The following is a 21,374-nucleotide window of genomic DNA, read 5'->3' as shown; positions in this document are numbered from 1 at the left end:
TCAATGCAGCAAACTTCACTGTTTCTTATTTTAAGAAACTGCCACAACCATCCCAACCTTCAGCAACCACAACCCCAATCAGTCAGCAGCCATCAACACCAGTGGAAGATGCTTCACCAGCAAAAAGATTACAACTCGCTGAAGGCTCAGATGATGGTTAGTAGTTTAAAGCAATTTCAGTTTTTTAAATTAAAATATGTACATTATTTTTAGACACAATTCTATTGCATACTTAATAGACTACTGCTGCTGCTGCTGTTCAGTTGCATCCGACTCTTTGCGACCCTATAGACTGTAGCCCAGTAGGCTCCTCTTTCCATGGGATTTTCCTGGCAAGAATACTAGAGTGTGTTTGCATTTCCTTCCTGACCCAGGGATAGAACCTGTATCTCTTGAGTCTCCCTCATTGCAGGTAGATTCCTTACCACTGAGCCACTGGGGAAATCTACGGTATAGTTTAAACACAACTTTCATATGCACTGGGAAACTAAAAAATTTGTGTGACTCGCTTTACTGAGATGGTCTAGAAGTGAAACCACACCTTCTCCAAGGTATGCCTGTCCACAGGAAGACATTACTGATGTTTCATAAGTTTCTTGAGAAGTAGATCAGTAGTGATAACATACCGTACAATCCTGTTTAGCAGAATAACACGGATCCATGTGCAAAAGGCTGAATGAACCCACTGGTAGTCCCTGATAGAGAAAGGTTACAAGGACTCTTGGGAACAGCCGTTGAGTTCTACATCATCTCTCTATGGCTCAGTCTGCTCACCTGGAGATAATAACAGTGCCTTTCTCAGCAGGCTTCTGACAATCCATGTTACTGTAATGTAAAGTGCCTGGATAGTGCAGCCCAGAGGAAGCTCAAGCTCATGCCATTGCTCTTGTCATAATCAGGGCTTTCATGGAACTTTTATGTTTTTTTAAAACATACCCTTTTATTCCAAAGAAAAGTTATCTGGATAAAACAATCATTTAGGGCATTCCACTAACTAAGAACAGAAATATACTCAGACTATCCCCAAATGAGCCTCTACTCTCAAAACTCTTTAGGTGGAAAAGTCAATGACTCAACCGAGTTGGAAATTTATTCTAGCCCATTAATATTTCACAAGGTCAGAAATACAACTAGTAAACAGGGGAATGGGAAAACAATCAACCACTTTAGATAATTTAAAAAATGAAAATATAGAACTGTTTTCAACTATATTAAACGAACCAGAAAAACTATTTTTTAAAGGTATTTCCCAATGCTGCCAAGACTAAAATAAAGCCAGAAGTCACACATGTTGCCAGTGAGAGAACAAGCTGGTGCAAACGGTTAGCAGAACAAGTGGGCAGTCTCATCAAGAGTTAGAAAAGCCTCCTGTCCTTTCACCTAATCACTGCATTTCTGAGAATCAAGCTGAAGAAAATTTCTCAAAATAGGGGGAAAGTCATATAAACCCTCATTTCACAACCATGAACACTCTCTAAGTGAAAAACTGCAAACAATGTGAATGCCAAATAACAGGTAAATAAACTATATTACACCAAATGAATGGACTGTTTAAGCATTAAAAGTGATAGAGAAATACACTGTAAAAACATAGAAAAATGTTAAAATGTTACCTGGGAAAAAATTAAAATATAAAATTGTATACCTCTGGTGATTAGAAAAGCCTAAATGCAAACTTGTAAGATGATAACAGTAATCTATGAAAGAGGACAGACTCTATGTGGGATGCTGTTTTTCTCCTTCCCCATTCCCCCAATTCTTATTATTACCTTTAAATTTAAAAGTTTTTCCTGTCTCACGAAAATCTTTCCTTTGCTGTGGATACAGCATTAACTGCTCTCTGCCTTGTAACCCTCCAGCACACACTTCTCCAGGCCTTTGTCTCACCCTTTGGAAAGGGCAAGGCTACTCCCTGATGAAGTGTATTCTCTTCTGAATGCCCAACTATTTCACAGGGCATTAGAGGCGATCCCTTCTCCCAGGTGAGAACACCAGCTGCCCTCACTCTCCTTCCTGTAAGTACCAAGTTGTTCCAAAGAATCAGAGAATGAACTCTGTAACCTCTAAGCAAGACACAGAAGAAGGTGGCATGGATTCTTCATCGGCAACTCTTAGGGAGCCCCTGAAAGGATGGATCAAATGGTACCTACCCTGGAGATCTCAGCCCAGGCCATTCCAGCTCTGGCTGAAACCATTCTGTATTTCTGTCCTCCGGGTATGGATAAGTTCCTTAACGGACCCTAAACAGTTTGATCAGCAGAAGTAAAAAATCAAAAAAGACTTAAACTCTGACAATAGGGGAATTATTAGATTACAGAGCATCTATTGGATGGAAGGGTAGGCAACCTATAAAACAAGAATTACAGGTGCTACATGTGTGGGAATGTGCCAAAGGTCGCTAAAGTAAAGTGGAGGAACAGCAGGTTACTCAATCACATGCCCCATGACAACAACCATACCCTGTGCAGACTGACCAGTAACTCTCAAAGTTTACAAGTCACTGACTATACCCAGGCACTGGGCTGTGTGCTTCACAGCCATTAAAAAATAACAACAATGCCACTTAGAAGGCTGATTACTCTCATTTTGAGAGGAGGGAATTGAGGTGGCAGAAGGATTAAGGAATTCTTATTTAATCCTCCCAGTGACTAAGTTTTAGACCATTCTGGTAGCTTTCCTAAAATCACACAGCATGGTGGGGAGAAGGGTGGGGAGGAGGGTTGGGGTTTGGACAAAGTCCTTCTCCAGGTCTCACACCCTCAAGTCCTGGATTGGAAGGGAATACACAAGGAATCTGAACTGCAAGGAGAATTTGTTTTAGAAAAGGGACTTCTTTTCCTTCCCTCTGTTGTCTAAACTTTCCAGTGGTCTTCTGTTTTTATACTTTAAAGACTAAAAGATAAAAAGAGGGGAAGTGGAGGAAAGGTTTTGTGAATGCCTGTGTTTATGTGTATGGTTTTTTAAATTATGTTTTGATTCAAAGACTACATAAATGCCAATAAAGTCTCTACTACACTTGGGGGTGAAGGGTAGGAAACAAGGAGAAAAAAAATAATGGAGAATAGCCAAGGAGAGCCTGTTCCAAACCAAACCAAACCTCGCCAAGCAGCTGCCCACACCATCTTTTCTCTTTTTTAACTTCTCTTTTCACCAGCTCTTCGCGTTTATGCATGAATTCTGAAATCATGGAACTGGATTGGCAGAGGACAGAGAATGTCACAGAGAACATTAAGATCACACAGCTGCAACTGACAAAGCTGGGAATCAAACTTAGGTCTCAACTCTTGATCCTACATCCTGTCACAAACTTGTCCTGTTCTGAATATTCCTAGTTCAACTAAACACAATCTGTATTTATGGGAGTTCAAATACACACTGTATTCCAAAAACGATCATTTACATTCAGAATGTTTAATAATGCTCAAAACTGGACAGATTATAGGGTTCACACATACGGTCTCATTTGAAACTCAAATTATAAACATTCAACTTCCAGCAGTTTTGAAGCCAGGCTAGAAACAGAAAAAGCTGAAACAGACATCATACTTTTTTTAAAAAATATATAACTCTGTAAAAGTAAAAATGCATTATATAGAGTGGTCTATTCAGAAGAAATCACATGCAACAAACGAGATGAAATACCTCTCACAAAAAAACAAACTCTCCAGCCACCCCCTCCCAAAATTCCTCTGAAGAGTTGAGGAGGCATCAGCGACCCGAGTAGACCTCTGAGGGGCCAGTCTCAGAGGGGGCGCGTCACGAGGAAGAGGGAGCCTGGCCCCGGAGGGGGCACGTCCCAAGGGAGAGGGAGCCTGGCCCCGGAGGGGGCCCCAAACCCAGGGCTCCTTCCTGTACGTCAACAGGCTTAGCCTCAAATCCTGGTAACAGCTATGTGAAAAGTTCAGATAATCATCTCCTCATTTCCTCAGCTGGCTTCCAGAAAGACAGCAGATTCAGAGCCAGAACACAGAGTTCTCCTATGCAAGAGGCCCTATGGCCCAGTGCCCAAAGCCCAGGAAACAGCCAAGAACCAATGTCCAGCTGTGTGGTCCCCGGGCACCGGATAAGCCGGGGCCTCCGCACTGGCCCCAGTGTGCTTCCTGCCAGCCAGCGTGCCATGGCCCAGCTCGCTCTGCAGCACCCAGCTTTGGCAACGAAGAGAAATAAGGCTCTGCGACCAGGGAGAAGGATCCTACCACTCCCTGGGGGCCCCTCAACTCATACTCCCAGGGCCTTCTTTCTCAGAGATGACCGCCGACCCAAATCTCACGCAGATTTGGGGTACAAAATGGGTAAGAGGCTAAAGAAGGGAGATGGGTGGGGAGGACAAGAAAAGACCCCTAGCCCATCTGAAAATGCCGCCCCAGGTGTCGGCAGAGAAAAGGGCCTTTGGAAGCAGATTACCATCAAGTCAGTACGAGGTGATGCTGCAGCGGATCTAATCATCAAGAATGCTGCACCTTGTGGAAGATGTGCAAGGTGGTTTCCAGCCTGGACCTCGGGGTCAGGCAGCCCTGGGTTCAAATCCAGGTCAGGTGCTCGCTGGCGAGGAGACACCGGAGCTACTCAGCCTCTGGGAGTCTCAGCATCCCATGCGTGAGGGGAAGGCAGCGAGAGGACCCCAGTGTAGGGGTGAGGAGAGTCTGCTGAAAGGGCCCCCTGCTCCCCCAAAGCTGTGGCTCCCACCACACCAAGAGCCCTGCTTCTGCACTGACCACGCTGCTCTGAGCGCGAGTTAAGATGGAGCGGGCAGGACAGCCAGCCGGAGGCCCGAGCCCCAGGACTGGCAGCATACAGACCGGGGGGATGCCCCATGGACACCCCAGGACGGCCCCCCGCCCGCACCCCCAGCAAAGGGCAGGCCCACTCACGGCACTCCTTCTCGTCGCTCTTGTCGAAGCAGTCGGGCAGCCCGTCGCACTGCCAGGCGCCGGGGATGCACCGCCCGTTGCTGCACATGAAGTTGCCTGGAATGTTGCACTCGTTGGTGAAGTTGTTCCCAGGGAGCAGCTGGCTCTCTGTGGGAGCAAAGGGACAGGCTGGTGAGATGGCACGGCCAAGGTGCCAAGGACCCGGGCCCGCACAACTCTTCCTCCACACGGGCGTTGTATGTGACACTTTTGGTGGGTGACTTTGCCTCTCTGGGCCTCAGTTTCCTCATCTGCGAAATGGACATATAACTGCCCCACCCCTGGGGATTCTGTGAGGCCTACATGAGGAAAGCCCTTCACTGGTGCTGAGCACACAACAGATGCTCAGACTTCTTGCTTTGTCGAAGACTGGTCATAAAACGCAAACCGTTTTCTTCTGGTCATCGGCAGTGGCTAAAAAGAAAGTTTTCCAAGACAGAAGTGAACAAGGGACTCTCAGCGCCTCCAACAATGGGAATTGCAGGCTCCTTCCAGGTCTCAGACCCTGCGGCCCTATGATCACAGAATCCTTGAACTCCCGCCAAGTCGACAGGAATACTGGGAGATAGTTTCACTATAGGAAACAGGAGCCCCAGCCCACAAAACCAACCTGCCTGGGGTCACACGGGGAGGAAAGGCCAGGCTGAAAATTGAGTGCAGGGATTCTAGCCCCATAAGAGTACCAAGTCCCTGGAAGGCTTGCCTAAAGTTCCCAGAGATTTAGCACCAAGTCTCAAGGTTGAGACTCAACTCCACTGAACACAGTCATAGAATGGCAAGCCCCTTATCCCACAGTGCCATCTCTTGGGCTGGAAAACAAACAGGGAAAGTCAAGGAGAGCTGAATTCATCCACCAACGGACGCTGGGGGCCAACTGTCAAGGGAGCCAGGATCTGATCAATCGGACCCATCTGAGCCACTGTGATCAAAGTCTGGAAGATCATGACCCATTGGAAATAAAACAGTCTTAGGGGAAAAGGAGTTTTTTTTAAAAGACCAGTCCTTCCAGGACTCCCTCCTGAATCTACAATAGGCATTTATTGAAACTTTATGAGCATATTCATCCACTAGGTAGGTTCTAAAGATGCAGAGATGAAAGCTAGGCTCCATCCTCCAGGCTGGAAAGGCACAGGGTATGCTAACAATTTTAGTGCCCCGTACTAACAGGAAGTCCAGACTCTTGTGGAGTCGTGGGAGGAGAGAGGGCCCCCGAGGCTCTTCCACAGACTCTCATGCCAGCCCCCTGAAACAGTACACCTTCTTTCATTCCACCATCCTTTACCTGATTTCTACCTGGAATGCTCTTCGACCCATGGGGTCTCCCGGGAAATCCCAACACACCTGTTAGCATTCAGCTTCTTTGTTACTCTACCTCGGAAGTGTTCCCTGACTTCCCCAAGGAGAAATGGGCAGTCACCCTGTTGTGTGGCTATGGTACTACTGGGGTGATACTAAAGACATTTTACAACTGGGACAAATGGGCAGCAACTGGAGAAGACATAGCCGTAGGCAAGAGCTACCACATCTGCCCAGGAGCCACAGAGAGTCCTCAGAGAACACCTGCTGCACTGCACTGAACTAACAATGTACGTGAACACCTTATTGGAAACGAGCTTTCGCAATTCACCGAAGAATTCTAGAAGAGCGGCTACAGGGAGGGCTCTCATTCTGCCTTAAGTCTGCACTGGGCTCCTAAAAACCGTCCTTGTCCCCTCTTCACTCTGTCACCCGCTACGGGGGCCAGTCACCAAGTCCTGCACGCTGGTCTCCACTGCCACAGCCATGACGCCAGCCCAGCCACCACAACCTCTCACCAGGACCCCTGATGCAAGCGACCCTGGCCTCCCCTCACGCCCATCTCTGTGGCCAGAGGGACCTTTCCAAAGAGCAAATCGACTGCGACACTTCTCGGCTTTCAGAAGCCACTGAAGGGTTTCCTCAATATTCTGAAGATAAAGTCAAAATTCAAGGCATTAGAGAAAGGTCACAGGAAAGAGGTGGAGTCTCAGGGGCCGCTGGCAGACACAGAAATGAAACATAAGGGCCCCTCGCGCCTACAGGACGATGGCAGAGACCAGAGCAAGAAGGCTCAGCCCAGGGCACGGACAGCATGAAACGAAAAACCACGTGGCTCTGAAAGTCTGGAACTGAGAATGTACTGTGCCACCTCTTCCCCCATCCTACACCCAAACCAGACATCACTAATCACGGGGTTCTGTCCACTGAGCCCACCCTCCATACCAGAACCCCTCTCAAGACTGGGCTTGCAGAAGCCACCACCGGCCCTGAGATGGTCGTGAAACCAGCTGCCCATCTCCGGACAGAGGCACGAGATGCCGGAGTAGGGCTCCTAGGAGACAAGCCTAGAAGGCCAGCCAGGTGCTGGATCCCCTCCAGAGACTTGATGTGTAACCCTGAAGACCTACGCATCCAGGTGTTTCCTAATAACTGCTCTGGGCTCTCCCCCACCACACACACCCCGCAAGCAGGGAACTCTTCTGGGCTCAGAACGTAGCTGCCATTCTGTTTTGCTTGGAAATCACTTACGCATCCTATTGCAGAGCTAGCTTCTTGAAGGCAAACCCCTTGGAAGAGTCACCAGGAAGACTGAAAAGATTGTTCTGATAAACAGATTTCCAGGGCCAGAAAAATAGGCCAGATTAGATTTCAAAGTGCTTTCCCTGAGAATCCAGAGCCTGGAGACACGGGGACTTGATAAACGAGAGGGTGGAATGCAAACTAAATACCACGTAGGTTAGACACAGGTGGTCTGGCAGCCACGGGGCTCCCAGAGCTTTACTGGCAGGACCTCGGATCTCCTGGCCAGGTGTATGAGAACGCCAAGGAACCATCCTTGTGCACGTCTCAGCAACTCCATCACGCGTGCAGGGGCTGCAGAGTCTTGTGCTTTAGAAGTGACAATATCAACAAACACAAAAGAAAAAGGACAAGCCAAGGCTGAGAGAGGTTGAATCATGCTGACTCTGTCTTCAAAAATCTTCCGCAAACCACTTACGGTTGCCAGAGGGGAGGACGCAGGAAAGGGATAGTTAGGGAGTTTGGGATGGATAGGTCCACACTGCTATATTGAAAATGAAAAACCAACAAGGACCTTACTGTATAGCACAGGGAACTCTGGTCATTGCTATGTGGCAGCCTGGATGGGAGGGGAGTTTGGGGGAGAATGGACACATACATATGTATGGCCAAGTCCCTTTGCTGTACCCCTGAAACTATCACAACATTGTTAATCGGTTATGTTGTTGTTTAGTTGCAAAGTCGTGTCCAACTCTTTTGCGGCCCCAGGGACTATATAGCTTGCCAGGCTCCTCTGACAAACTATGGGATTTCCCATGCAAGAAAACTGGAGTGGGTTGCCATTTCTTTCTCCAGGCTAATCGGCTATACCCTATTACAAAATAAAAGTTTACCAAAAAAAATCTTCCTCAAACCCATCCAATGTGCCTCACTAAACTGGCACCATCCAATCCAAGCCACCGAGACCCGGGGTCTGCTTTACACCAGTGGTCCTCAACAGGGGGCACTTTTGCCCCCCAGGGGACAGATGGGAGCGTCTGCAGACATGGTTGGTTGTGGCTTCTACTGCGTAGAGGCCAGGAATGCACCCCCGTAATCCACAGGGCAGCCCCTCACAGCAGAGACCCACCTGGCCTGAAATGGCAGAAGAGTGCCGATTTGAGAAATCCTGGCTTAAACCAACCTTTCACGTCTCACTCCCCCGACCCCGTGTCTTTCTCCTCACAGCAGATGAAGACGTTAAACGCTGCGGATGGCTCTTCTGTGCCCTTGGAATAAATCTAAAACTCTTGCCAGGGTTTACAGAACCTGGGGCCCGCCCCACCTCCCCACCCACACCTCTCCAACCTCATTCCAACCATCTCCTCCATCACAAATGTCCGCCTCTGGTCATGCTGTCCACCGACCCCGATTCTTCCACACACCTTGCATCTGGTATTACGGGTTGAATGTGTCCCCCCAGAATTCACATGCTGAGGGCTTAACCCCTGTATCTCAGAATGTGACTGTGTTGGGAGACAGGGACTTTAAAAGGGTGATTAAGTTAAAAGATGGAAGGCAAAAGGAGAAGGGGGCGGCAGAGGATGAGATGGTTAGATAACATCACTGACTCAATGGACATGAATCTGAGCAAACTCTGGGAGACAGTGGATGAAGAAGAGCCTGGGGTGCTGCAGTCCATGGGGTCACCGAGTCAGACATGACTTAGCAACTGAACAGCAACAACAAAGTTAGGATGAGGCCGTTTCCGTGGGCCCTAATCCCATCGGTCTGGTGTCCTTATAAAAAGGGATGAGGACACAGACGCACACAGGGAGGGTCATGTGAAAACTCCGCAAGAAGACAGCTGTCTACAAGCCAAGCAGATAGGCCTCAAAAGAAACCAACTCTGCGCACTTTGATCTCAGACTTCTGGACTCCAGAGTCATGAATAAAGAAATGTCTGGTGTTGAAGCTGCTCACCATGCTTCCTTGGCACGGCAGCCCTGGCAAACGGCTGCATCTGGCTAATCTCATTCGTCCTCCACTTTACATCACTGACTCTGAGGTTCCTTCACCAACACCCCGTCTAAAGCCGGTCCCCCTGTTTCCAGCTCTGGCAGTGCCCTGTGTTTCCTGATGTGTGCTCACCAATGCATCTGTACTATCTCCCCACCAGACTGCACAACCCCCAAGGGCACTGCTTTGTTTTTCCCTGAGTCCTGGGCATCTGACATTTAGTAGGTTCTCAACAAATATCTGCGGTTAATCTCAGAAGAAAACCAAATGTCTCGTTACTGATTTATCCCCCATCCCTCACACTGTACCTTGGAAAGTTCCATCTACCCCCTGCCTCGTCCCCCTAGAAGGTGAGCAGGATCTGTACATACATAAAAATAAGGAACATGGGGGTGTCTGGATGAGTATAAGTAAATTACTATCCTGCCGGCTTTAAAAGAGGTTAGAAATCTTTTGAGCCCGACAGCAGGACTTTCTAGTGGCTGAAATATTTATCCCATCTCAGTGTCTTGGGACACATTTAGAATCCAAAAAAGACAAGCATTAGCACGAAGTTGGCTAGCTGGGGTTTCTCCTTCTCCTTTTTCTTTTTTCATTAAGCTGAAAAATGAAAAAGAGTTGCCCATTTTCACTGCAGCAGCACATCACTTACTTAAAATAACTACACCATCTGCACCAAGAACAACAACAAAAAAAAACACACCCAAGTCCTCCCCCACTGGGCAAAAGGAAAGAAGCTGCTGCTGCTGTTTCTTCCAAAATTTCTGGCACCCACAAATTTTTATTTGATGAGGGGGTGCTGCAAAAACTCAAGATAGCTGCTGCAGTCTGTGCCTTCTGGAACAGGCAGTGAGCAATGCTGACTTTTTCAGCTGAGAAACGGGAATTTGCTTGCACTGGTTGGAGCCCTCCACATGCTCCTCCCTCCCTCTGTTGATCTTCCCCCTCTAAGGTCACCCCTTATCGTGATGTCATACAGACTTGGCATCTGCAAACTATCATCAGGCCCTGCTTTCAGATTTCTGTCCAATCACCTTCACTTTTAGCCTTTGCTTCCTGACCATCCGGTCTGCAGGCTCTGTGAAGAACAAAACAAGACATACGCACGTATAGGTACAGACACACATACAACTTAGTATTCCCATCTGCAGATCTCAACTAGACTTTCCCCTAAAACCTCCCTGGAGAATGAACACACCTCTTCCCATTTCCTGGTGCCAACACACATCATGTTACGAGGCCACTGAAGACAGCCATCTGCTTTCCCTTCGACTTGCTCTTTCAAATACACGTGAACAGCTCATGCACGGGCACATGCAAAGTACCGAGTGAGCAGGGCCACGGTGATTAGTTTCTCAACAGCCCTGAAAAATCCCTGCAGGTCCTCACGACTCCAGACCACCTCTCATGGTGGCACCGGTGTCAGGAGGAACCAGACACATCTGCCTTGAGCACTTCCCAGAGCCATTTGGTTCTCATCAAACCAACTGCTTCCCGCCAGAGCTGTCTGGGGAGCATCCTAGCTGTCAGCAGGGTGGGAGGATTCACGCGTGGACGTCCGAACCTGGTGTGAGGATGAGCCTCTGCCTCCAAGTGCAGAAGCTGGACCAGGTCTCCAGCTGTGTCAAGACTCTGCACAGCAACCTGCCTGCCCTGAGAGCTCATTCTAAGAACCCCAATCTCTGCATATCCACCAGTTCAAGGAAGATACAGCCCAGGGGCATAGGGGAGAAATTATAAAGTGATTCATGGATTCGGCCCAGGGATGATACCCTTGGCATTCACAGATCTCATTTTTACACAGATTTCATGGGGCTTCCCTTGTGGCTCAGACTGTAAAGAATCTGCCTGCAATGCAGGACACCCGGGTTCAATGCCTGGCTTGGCAAGATCCCCTGAAGAAGGGAATGGCAACCCATTCCAGTATTCATGCCTGGAGAATCCCAAGGATAGAGGAGCCTGGAAGGCTACAGTCCACTGGATCGCGGAGTCAGACACAACTGAGCAATGAACACTTTCACTTTCCTATTTACACCTACATCATACTATATTTACACTGACCCTGAAGGAAGATGGGGTGTAAATTTCCCACAGGAATGACTTACGGATGGAGTGAGTCACCTGGACAGTGAGCAAGCTGAGCAGTCCGCCCAGCATCTGCGCTTCACTCTACATCCCCACTCGCCTCTCTCGTGCGATGCAGAGCAGCAGCCACTGCAAAGTGATGAATCCTTTGTTTCCTTCTTAAAATGAGTGAGCAAAGAAAGCCAATGGCTAGTATTAATGAGGCAAGCAAAGAGAAAAGCGAAGAGGTCTAAGAAAAGGACAGCTCTTCACCAGGAAATAGCTGTATAAATTATTTTCATACTGTATTTATAGCCTCATTAAGGGCCCGAAGCTGTTACTTACATTTTTTAGTTATGCTTCATTGCGTTTCATGAGTAAAATTATATCCCAGCGGTATTAACATTGCGGGGATTTGCAGAGCTGGCAGGATGCGGCCCTTGTGAGGTCCAAGGTCCACGACTCAGGGACTGGAGAGCAACGCTGGGGTGTGCTGTTCCTCGGGTGGGGTTGATTCTCAAAGGTGAGTTCTGAGCACCCCCCGCATCCTGGTCCCCAACCCTCTTCTGCTCCCTTTAACGGCCCTTAAGAAGTTGCTCATTGACTTCTCACTCCGGAAAATCTAACATCTACTGACATTAGCACCTGGCAGAAGCCTAACATCCGCTCTCTTTCTCGGTCTTCACAGCAGTCCTCTGAAATAGGCCCCACACCCATTTTGCAAGCCAGAAAACAGACTGAAGACAGAACACAGAACGGGGATCTGCCAGTGTTTTAGGTCAGACAGTAAATATTTTAGGCTGCGCAGCACAGAAGGCCAAATTAAAGATATTACACCAGTACTTATGGACAAGGAGAGAAAACAATATTTCACACAACTTTTAGTGATGCAATTCAAAATACTGACATAACAATCGAGAATAATTTTTCTGTAGCTCAAGTCTACTAATGAAGAGAACAGAATTCTTCTGGGAGGGGGAAAGGGCAGGTGGCTGAGGTTCAAAGTTGGTATACTCTATCATTAAAAGCTACTGCAAATGTTTAAGTTTTCCCAACCACTTTAAAAGGGTAAAAACCATTCGGGCAGGGTGGCAGACTGGCTTTCGCCCCTGGGCCATAGTTTGCATACTCTTCAGCAAGAAAGTAGGTCTGCCTAAAATATCAAAGTGGAAGAGGCACTCAATCCGAAGGGCCTTCCTCTCTATGTCATCACACCTCCTACATTCTAAAACAATTCCTTTGGTTTAGTGGCTGCCCTCACCACCACCACAAAGGCAGGGATCTCTGCTGCCTTATGTCCCCGGCAAGTGCCAGGCACCCGGCACACAGGCAGGAAATGCTTGTTGACTGCATGAGTGATGACTCCTAAGGACACTTCCAGTTCGGACACACTCAGGTTCTGTGAATTTATCTAAACCCTACCTGAACCTATTTACGTGTGCTCAGTCATGTCCATCTCTTTGCAGCCCTATGGACTGCAGCCTGCCAGGTTTCTCTGTCCATGGAATGTTCCAGGCAAAAATACTGGAGCGAGTGGTCATTTCCTACTCCAAGGGATCTTCCCGACCCAAGGATCAAAGCTGCGTCTCTTGTGTCTTCTGCATTGGCAGGCAGATTCTTAACCACTGCACCACTTGGGAAACCTGAATCTATTTATACTTCTGGGCAAAAAGCAATGTGTAAAGAGGTTGGTTCTGTAAAACACTCCTGAGCTCCCATGAGGGAAGGAAGAGAAACAAAAAACTTTTCTGGATGAACTTCTATAGGCACTTGCTCTTTTTTCACACACGCTAGGTCCTCACCAAGGGTGACCTGCATGGCAGGCCCGGGTGAGAACCTAGCTCCATGTGCCTTCTGTCTTTTCAGCTTCAATCGACAGCAGCAGCAGAAAGTAAAAATCAGGCAGTGAAGATAAACTGTAGGACAAGAGAGGGGACAACTTTATAACCAATCCATCAGGCTTGAAGATAAGCCAGGCTTCAGACAGGACCAATCAATCCTGCACTTCAGCACCTCTCACAACAGCCAAAGGGTCAAGAAGAGGGGAATTCATCAACTCCAAGGTCAGCACAGCCCCATCTGCCCCAGGACAGGTGCAGCCATGCCTACAGTCCTTAGAAACCATCGTGCAGTCTGTACTCTGCTCTGCATAAACATACCCAAGGCAAGCATGGAAAAGTCCCAAAGCAAACCAAGAAATAAGGCCAGAAAAGCAAAATGAGCTTCATTTAGGCCCCAAAGCATACCTTGATGAGCACGGGGTAAGCAAAGATTTCTAAAAGAAAAGTCAAAAAAGCACAAGTCGTTAAAAGTGATAAATATGACCGCATTAAAGTGGAAAACATCTGGTCATTAAAAGATGCTATAAACGAAGTTAAATAAGCAACTAATTGGAAATGGTATCTGCCATATATGTAACCCACAAAGACCCATATTCAGGATTTTCTTATAAGACTATATATGGAAACACAGACCACCCAACAGAAAACTGGTCAGAGCATAGAGATAAACAGTTATGTTCCCAGATAAGAAAACTCAAATAGCTACTTCAGACAAACTCAACCTCACTTGTCATCAGAGCATGATGAACAAAAGCAAAGGAGTTCTCTTTCACACTCACCAGACTTGCAAAGATTTGAAGTCTGATACTCTCACATAGCACGATGATGGGTTACATTGAACGTGTACTCCCAGCTACAGGTGTGGAGTAACGCAGAAGAGCCATTTAGCAATGCCCAGTGAGGCTGAAGGTGTACCAAGGCTTTAACCCAGCTGATCATCTTCTGGTACCTAGTCCAGGCCTGGGGCAAGCATGCACAAGACAAGAGAACAGAGCCTTCACGGTGGCACTGTTGTTAATACAAAACTGCGAGACACACCGCAGCCATCAAAATGAGAACAGATGAAGAATCCAGTCCATTCAAAGCTATGGACTAATTGCCCAGGGCTGGAATTTAATGAACTGGTGTGGTGCGAATCACCATAGGTCAATCTGAGAAACCTGATGCTTAATGAAAAAAGCGAGTGGCAGAATATACCTTGAAGTACATGCTACTTCATCGAAGAACATGCTACTCTAATAGATGCATCCAGATGTGAAGGTATCTTTGAAAATGTGCAGGAAAGGAAGATATCAGATTCAGGACAGTGGTTACCATCTGTCGAATGGGGTCAGAGGGCACCCAGTGAACTTCAACTGTAAGATTTCTTTCTTTCAAGCAGTCTGAAGCAAGCACAAGAAAATATCAGAGTTTAATGGAGCTGAGTGGAAAACACATAGGCTTTCTTTGTTATTCTTGGTCCTTTTCACATCCTTTAAAATATGTTTCATTAGTAAAATTTATTATAAAGAACAAATATTATGCTAATACTTGAGAAAAGTCTATGAAAGACATATGGAACTGTTTATCACTAGTGTTCCAGCATCAAAAACCTCATCAACTATAAAAGGAGGAGAGATAAAAGGGGACAAGTGCTCACACGGAGGAAAAAAATGCAAGGACATCCATCTGAGAGATTCAGTCTGTTACGAACGCTTTTCATTTTCTGAAAGGCAGCAACAGTTGCAGAGCAGAAGCGGATTGTAGAGGAAAAAAATAAACACTTCTCACAAGACAGATTTACCCACCCAACTTACTAAGGCATGACATTCCAAAAATAAAAATAACACGGGCCAGCCAGGTCAGATATTTTATAAATACTAACTCCCTGAGATGTCAGGGTGGGAAAAAGCCACAGGAAAGCTTGCTTTCTCAGAATAGTCCACCCCATCTGCCTCTTACTCCACCCCACCCCCCAACACGGGGCTGCAGAAGGCTGAGCAAACGTGGACTAGGCTGGGGCAGCCAAGGCTTTGATTTGGTACGCCCATCACCATTGCCAGATGTCTGATTTTCTTACCACTATTAACTAGCCGTGTGACTTCAGACAGGTACGTTACCCTCTCTGAGCTGGAATTTTCCACTCATGAAACTGGGGTGACCCTACCTACCTATCAGGGCTGCTGAGGGATTAGTGTAGTCACTAAATCATGTCCGACTCTTTGCGACCCCACAGATTGTAGCCCACCAGGATCCTCTGTCCATGGGATTTCCCAGGCAAGAATACTGGAGTGGGTTGCCATTTCATTCTCCTGGGAATCTTCCCAACCCACGGATCAAACCCGAGTCTTCTGCATTGCAGGCAGATTCTTTACCACTGAGCCAGCTGGGAAGGGATATAATACATACACACACACACACATAATACATTATATATATATATATATAGAGAGAGAGAGATAAAGTAGATACAATAGTGTAGGCAGCATTCACTGGGAGTTCAGTAACAGTTCTAGTTCGTGACTCCTTCTTTCCCTCCACCATCGCCCTGCCTCTCCTCCCAGGGCAAGTTCCGTGGTGGTAACTTAGACGAGGCTGAGCCCCCTTTCTCCCTCCGTCTCCTTAGAAAGGGCACACAGACTGAGCAGGTGGAGCTGGTGGGCTGGCTGAGACCAGTGGTCACTTAGGTCTAGAAAAGTAGACTTTGAAGATAGTCACTAGGTTTTAAGAATTCACAGTACGACACAGACTGTGTATTCCAACACACAACAGTCTCAGTTCCACTATTCCTAAGAAATAATTAACCCTCCACTGATCATTGCTAAGGCTCTTTAACAGTAGCCAAACTATATTCATGAGCCAACCCTTCCAAACCACCTGGTTACGAAGAAGGTCAAAGGTGAAAGGCACGTGGGATTTCACCGTTGGAATATGGGGGTGAAACTCCATCTCTTGGGGTCTCAGGCACCCTGGGTGTAAAATAAAGTAGTAACAGATGACATCCACGTTCCCTTCCAGCTCTTGACCGCTCATTCTCGCTTCCATGGACACACCCTCAGTCCCCGAGGCAGGCAAACATTTGCCATCTGCCCATCCGAGATACATTCTCTAGCATTTAAAAATAATACCCGGGGTTTACAAAGAGCTCCTCTGCTGAAGGTCTAAAAACATTCCCGCAAGGCAGGTACTGAAGGCAGTTCCTCCTTCTCAAACACAAAGAGACTGACTCAGAGGTCAGCCAGCCTCTCCAAGGGCAGGGCTGGAACTGGCCAGAGAACTCGGGTCCCAGCCCCTGAGGGAGACTTAATTCTTGCCACCACATTTTAGGACTCCGACTTCCTGCATCATCCCCCATGGAGATGGCTGGTCTCACCTCCCCTGCCACAGGAGAAAATAATCTCTAAAGAGTCATGAACCGGATCTGGGCTCCCCTATTCCCTATGGAGTCAAGGGCTCCCTGGTTCCCTGCAATCATCCACAATTTTCCATCACGTCTCAGCAAATGAATGACTGTCTGGCTTATCACTTCCGATTAGGAGAGGAACCCTGCCAGGGAAATCAAAAATGCCGACCTGTTAACCACCAAGCAAGGAGGGAATACATATTAACTTAGTGCGTCTTTTTAAATTTTCTTAAGCAGCTTAATTCATTAAACCCGTCCATCCTGCTTCTACAATCTGCTCACGTGATTACCTCCCTCTGTGCTCGGCGCGCCGACAGGCCCTCCATCAGGAGAAATTAGCTGACTTCTTGAGCAAATGATGTTTGTACATCCAGCAAGTGCCAGAATTAAGCAGTATTTACGGCTGGAGTCCCGCTTCAGTCTGCGTGTCTGAATGAGCGCTGATTTCAGAGGGAGCCACTCATCTTTGCAAGAGATTTGTCGGATTTGGTAACGACAAGAGGCTGAAACCTTGCAGGCGAACCTGTTCGGATTCTCCACGTTGTGAAGGGTAGTTTATGATGGCCCAGAAAACAAAGCAAACTAAAACTGAAAGAGAGATCCATCTCAGAGCTAGTTTTTTTCAGGTCAGCCCTAAAGCCCACAAACTCTAGATTCTAATTCCACTCCTCCTACGCTTAGGGGGATGGCTTAAGTCCTCTGTGCCTCAGTTTCCTCATCTATAAAATGAAGATGGACCAAACAGGAGCTCGATAAGCTCCTGAGGGTGACTGAAGAGGTGTTTTGTCCCTCGTGGTATTGGACTCATATACAGTCCCAGATTTGAAAACATTTCAACTCTCATTGTTTATCATTTGAACCAGAAAACCTCTTAAAGAAAAAAAAAAAGATACATATACTAAAAATTCAGTTGAAGCTTCTGGCATTTTCAGACATTTTATGACAGCACGCAGATTGGGGCCATAGATTAGCCAGAGTTCATTTGTTAAAGGTATTATTATCCACTATTAAAGAATGACTATTATATAAAGACTAGATGTAATGTAGGCAGAGACTATGTCATTACACAAGACATATCATTATAATGTAGTTACATGATTAATAATTAGAGGAAAGGTGATCTCAAGTGCAAAAGAATCCACCTTAAACTGAAGATAGAATCCTACCCGGTGAGATGAAAGATTGAGAGGAAGGAGCTGCTCATTAAGAAAGGATTTTTTGATAACCTGAAGAGGCCCGACCACATGGCTCCGGTTCAGGTTCGCACAGCGCTCTGTTAACAGGTGCAGCTCAGCACCAAGACACTGGAAAGAAGTCAAAAGCTTGGTGAACACAGAGACCAGGATCGGCTTTCAATAGGTTCAGCCCCTAGAGTCTGCATGATCTTCACCCTCTGACACCCAGCTGGTTCCCGCCCCCTTTGCTTTTCTGGATCTATTTTCACAAAGTCCCCAGGGGCCTCCCAACTGATGAATCCAAGAGCTATTTATTAATTTATTTTACTGAAGAAGAGTTGATTTACAGTGCTGTGTTGGATTCTGATGTACAGCAGAGATTCAGTTGCGTGTGTGTATGTATGTCTATTCTTTTTCATATTCTTTTCCACGATGGTGTATGGATATTGAACACAGTTCCCTGTGCCATACAACAAGAGCTTGTTGTTCCCATTCTATATATGTCAGTCTGCATCTGCTAGTTTCATACTCCCAGTTCAACCCTCCCAGCCCCTCTTCCCCTTTGGAAACCACAAATCTGTTCTCTGTGTCTGTGAGTCTGTTTTGGTTCACAGATAGGTTCATTTGCATCATAGCTTAGATTCCACATATAAGTGATGCAGTATAGTGTCTGTCTTTTTCTTTCTGATCATTATCTTAATATGATAATCTCTAGGTACATCCATGTTGCTGCAAATGGCATTATTTCAATCTTTTTTATGGATGAGTAATATTCCATTGTACATCTGTTGATGGACACTTAGGTTACTTCCTTGTCTTGGCTATTGAAAATAATGCTGCTATGAACATAAGCATTCATGAAGCCTTTCAAAGTATAGTTTTATCCAGATATGTCCCCCAGAGTGGGATTATCGGATCATATGGCAACTCTTATTTTTGGTTTTTGGAGGAACCTCCATACGGTTCTCCACAGTGACTACATCAATTTACATTCCCACCAACAGTGTAGGAGGCTTCTCTTTTTGTCCACACTCTCTCCAGCATTTGTTATCCAAAAGTTACTTTCAGTCTTTATCTGGCACACAACTAGGCTGCAGTGGATAAACTGGATGGCTCCCTCCTCCTGAAACTCCATTCCCTCGGCCTCGCTGACATGATGTTCTCCCGTTCCCCCATCTTCCCCACACTCCTGGTTCTCTTATCATTCCTCCTCCATCTCCGTGGAGGCTTCTCTCACTCCACCCACCCCTCTTTCACCTCCAGAGTTGTGTCTCCCATTGCTTGAATGACAGAGTCAGCTTCCCTGGGTAAGCTGGCTTGTCTGCCAAGAGGGTCAACTTCCAGCTCAGCTCTCTTCGACTCCATCCTCCACCCACAACTACACGCTACCACCCACTACTGCCCAAGACACCCTGTTCCGGGCACCAACTCGGCATGTTTGGAACAGAACTCTGGATTTTTCTTCTGAACCTGCCCCTCCTGTATCACTGAGTACATCAGTTGAGAGAACAGCCAACCATCCCTCTCCCTTTACTTCCACCCATGCCAATCAACCTATGTAAAACACTTTTCACTTCCATCTTTCCTCACCATTCCTACCACTCACAACCCTAGTTCAAATACTTCTCTCTTGCCTTTATGGCTTTGCATTAATCGCTTCCTCGCTGGGTTTCCAAAATCCAGTCTTGATCTCTAAAAGGCATCCTTCACGTAACGGTAGAGCAAACCTGATCACATCCCTCACTGTCATTCCATAGAGGGTAAGGCCATGGCCCTGGGGTCAGCACAGGAGGAGTGCGTGTCCTGGCCAGCCCACCTCTCCTGCAGCCCCTAACATGCAAGTTACTTCTCAAGCTTCCCTATCAGAACTTTCAACATAACTGACACAAATGTCTATCTCTTCCCTTATCACAATAGCCATTGTTTGTGTGCCAGTCTTCCCACAAAACCCCATGAGCAACTTTCATACCAAGGGAAGGAAAGTGTCCTAATGTAGCCCAGAACCAAGGACAGAATGCTGAAATGAAGGAGGGTGGGAGGCACGAAGTGTGTGGGTGTATAGAAATATGGATGGTTGCTTCTTTGTGCTATCATATTCTGAATAGCCTCTCACGCAACATTTTGTGGATTATTCCTGCAAGTTAAAATTATTCCTCAATCATATGGACAATCCACATTTGTATGCAGCTTAAGATTTATAGAATGAAGACATGTTTCTTCATGCTCAGATAACAATTTGATCTCAACTCAATTATCTGAAAAATGGGAGTAGGGGAGCAGGATTCCCCAGTAATTTCATTCCTATCACTGTTATTACGCTCCTTTCTGAGAAGTCCATGGGCTCAGGGATTTTCTACAGAGCCATCTTCACTTCTAGACTCACTTGAGCTTAAATGGTTAATTCTCCATAGCTCAAAGTAAAAATTCCAACATGGCCCAATCCTTTGACGATAACCTCGGTGGGTAAGAGCTGGCCTCCAGGACTCTTAGGCATGAGAACTCTGTCTAGGGCATGTGCTGTGAGCAACAGCTGACACAGCTGTCGGGGACACAGGAAAGACAATGTTCTGCGATGACCCATTCTCTCAAGAGCCTGCTCACAAGAAATCAAGGTTCCTGGGAGAGAAGAATCAGGCCCAGATGCATCCAGGCGCTGACAGCACCCATAAGAGTCAGGCCCTCTTCTGTTTCCGCTCTTTGCTGGGTTGCAGGCAGCCTCAGGCAAGCCTTCGGGCTTCCATCCAGGGGGAGGTTGATTCCCCTTTCACCGCAGTGAATCTCAAGCCATCAGCACCCCACACACTTGGCCTTTGTTTGTTTCTTTCCGTATCCAGGGAGCAGTGACAGCTGCACTGAAGCCAGTGGCACTGGGGGCTGGGACTCTCACCCAGAGCAGGCAAGGCGGCAAGCCCTCTGCTACTGGAGCAGCGTGGGTGGCCTGGAGAAATGGAGGGGTCTAAGGGGTTCTGTCGAAGGTGTTTCTGCCATCCAAGGCCTCGGGAACACTGGGACCTGGGCCCCCAGACACCTGCATTCCTGGAAACCCTGGCCTCCTTGGAACCAACAACCCAGTCTGTTTATCAGCATGGGAGGTGGCTACCCTCCACGGGCTCTGGACGTGGAGGGAAGAATCCTGGCTCTGTGTGAACCTGCCAAGAGAGTTCAGGGAGCAGCACTGATCTAGGAAACGCCAGCAGAAACACCACGAGCCAGCACTGTCAACAGAGCTCCAGAGATGCTCCCTGCCTCCTTTTGCCGATCACGGGTCTTTATGCCAAAGACTGGAGCGGCCGCGGTCTTTAAACGAGGCAAGGAACTCAGCTTCTCACTGAACATTCACAGTAATCAGCTCCAACAGAAGCCAACCCCTGCCTGGCACTGCTCCCTTTCCAGGGCACATCACCGTCCACCCCGCGCTGCACCAACAATAATGCAGTTACAGACAGCTGGGACTCTCCAGCTGAGA

General features: G+C 47.2%; 1 protein-coding gene across 2 annotated transcripts in view; it reads right to left on the bottom strand.

The window, feature by feature from the left end:
• The window catches only part of LDLRAD3 (low density lipoprotein receptor class A domain containing 3), a 273,200-nt gene that overhangs the window by 188,654 nt on the left and 63,172 nt on the right, over positions 1 to 21,374 (bottom strand). For both annotated transcript variants that reach the window (XM_055423847.2, XM_055423846.2), the window contains exon 2: positions 4,872 to 5,018. In XM_055423847.2, the coding sequence (XP_055279822.2) occupies positions 4,872 to 5,018 (147 nt within the window). The remainder of the gene's footprint in view (positions 1 to 4,871; positions 5,019 to 21,374) is intronic.

The sequence above is a fragment of the Moschus berezovskii genome, chromosome 14 (genome assembly GCF_049115385.1).
Source record: "Moschus berezovskii isolate FMDL1 chromosome 14, NW_MosBer_1.0, whole genome shotgun sequence".
Classification (NCBI taxonomy): domain Eukaryota; kingdom Metazoa; phylum Chordata; class Mammalia; order Artiodactyla; family Moschidae; genus Moschus; species Moschus berezovskii.
This window is presented reverse-complemented; position numbering and strand designations above follow the sequence as displayed.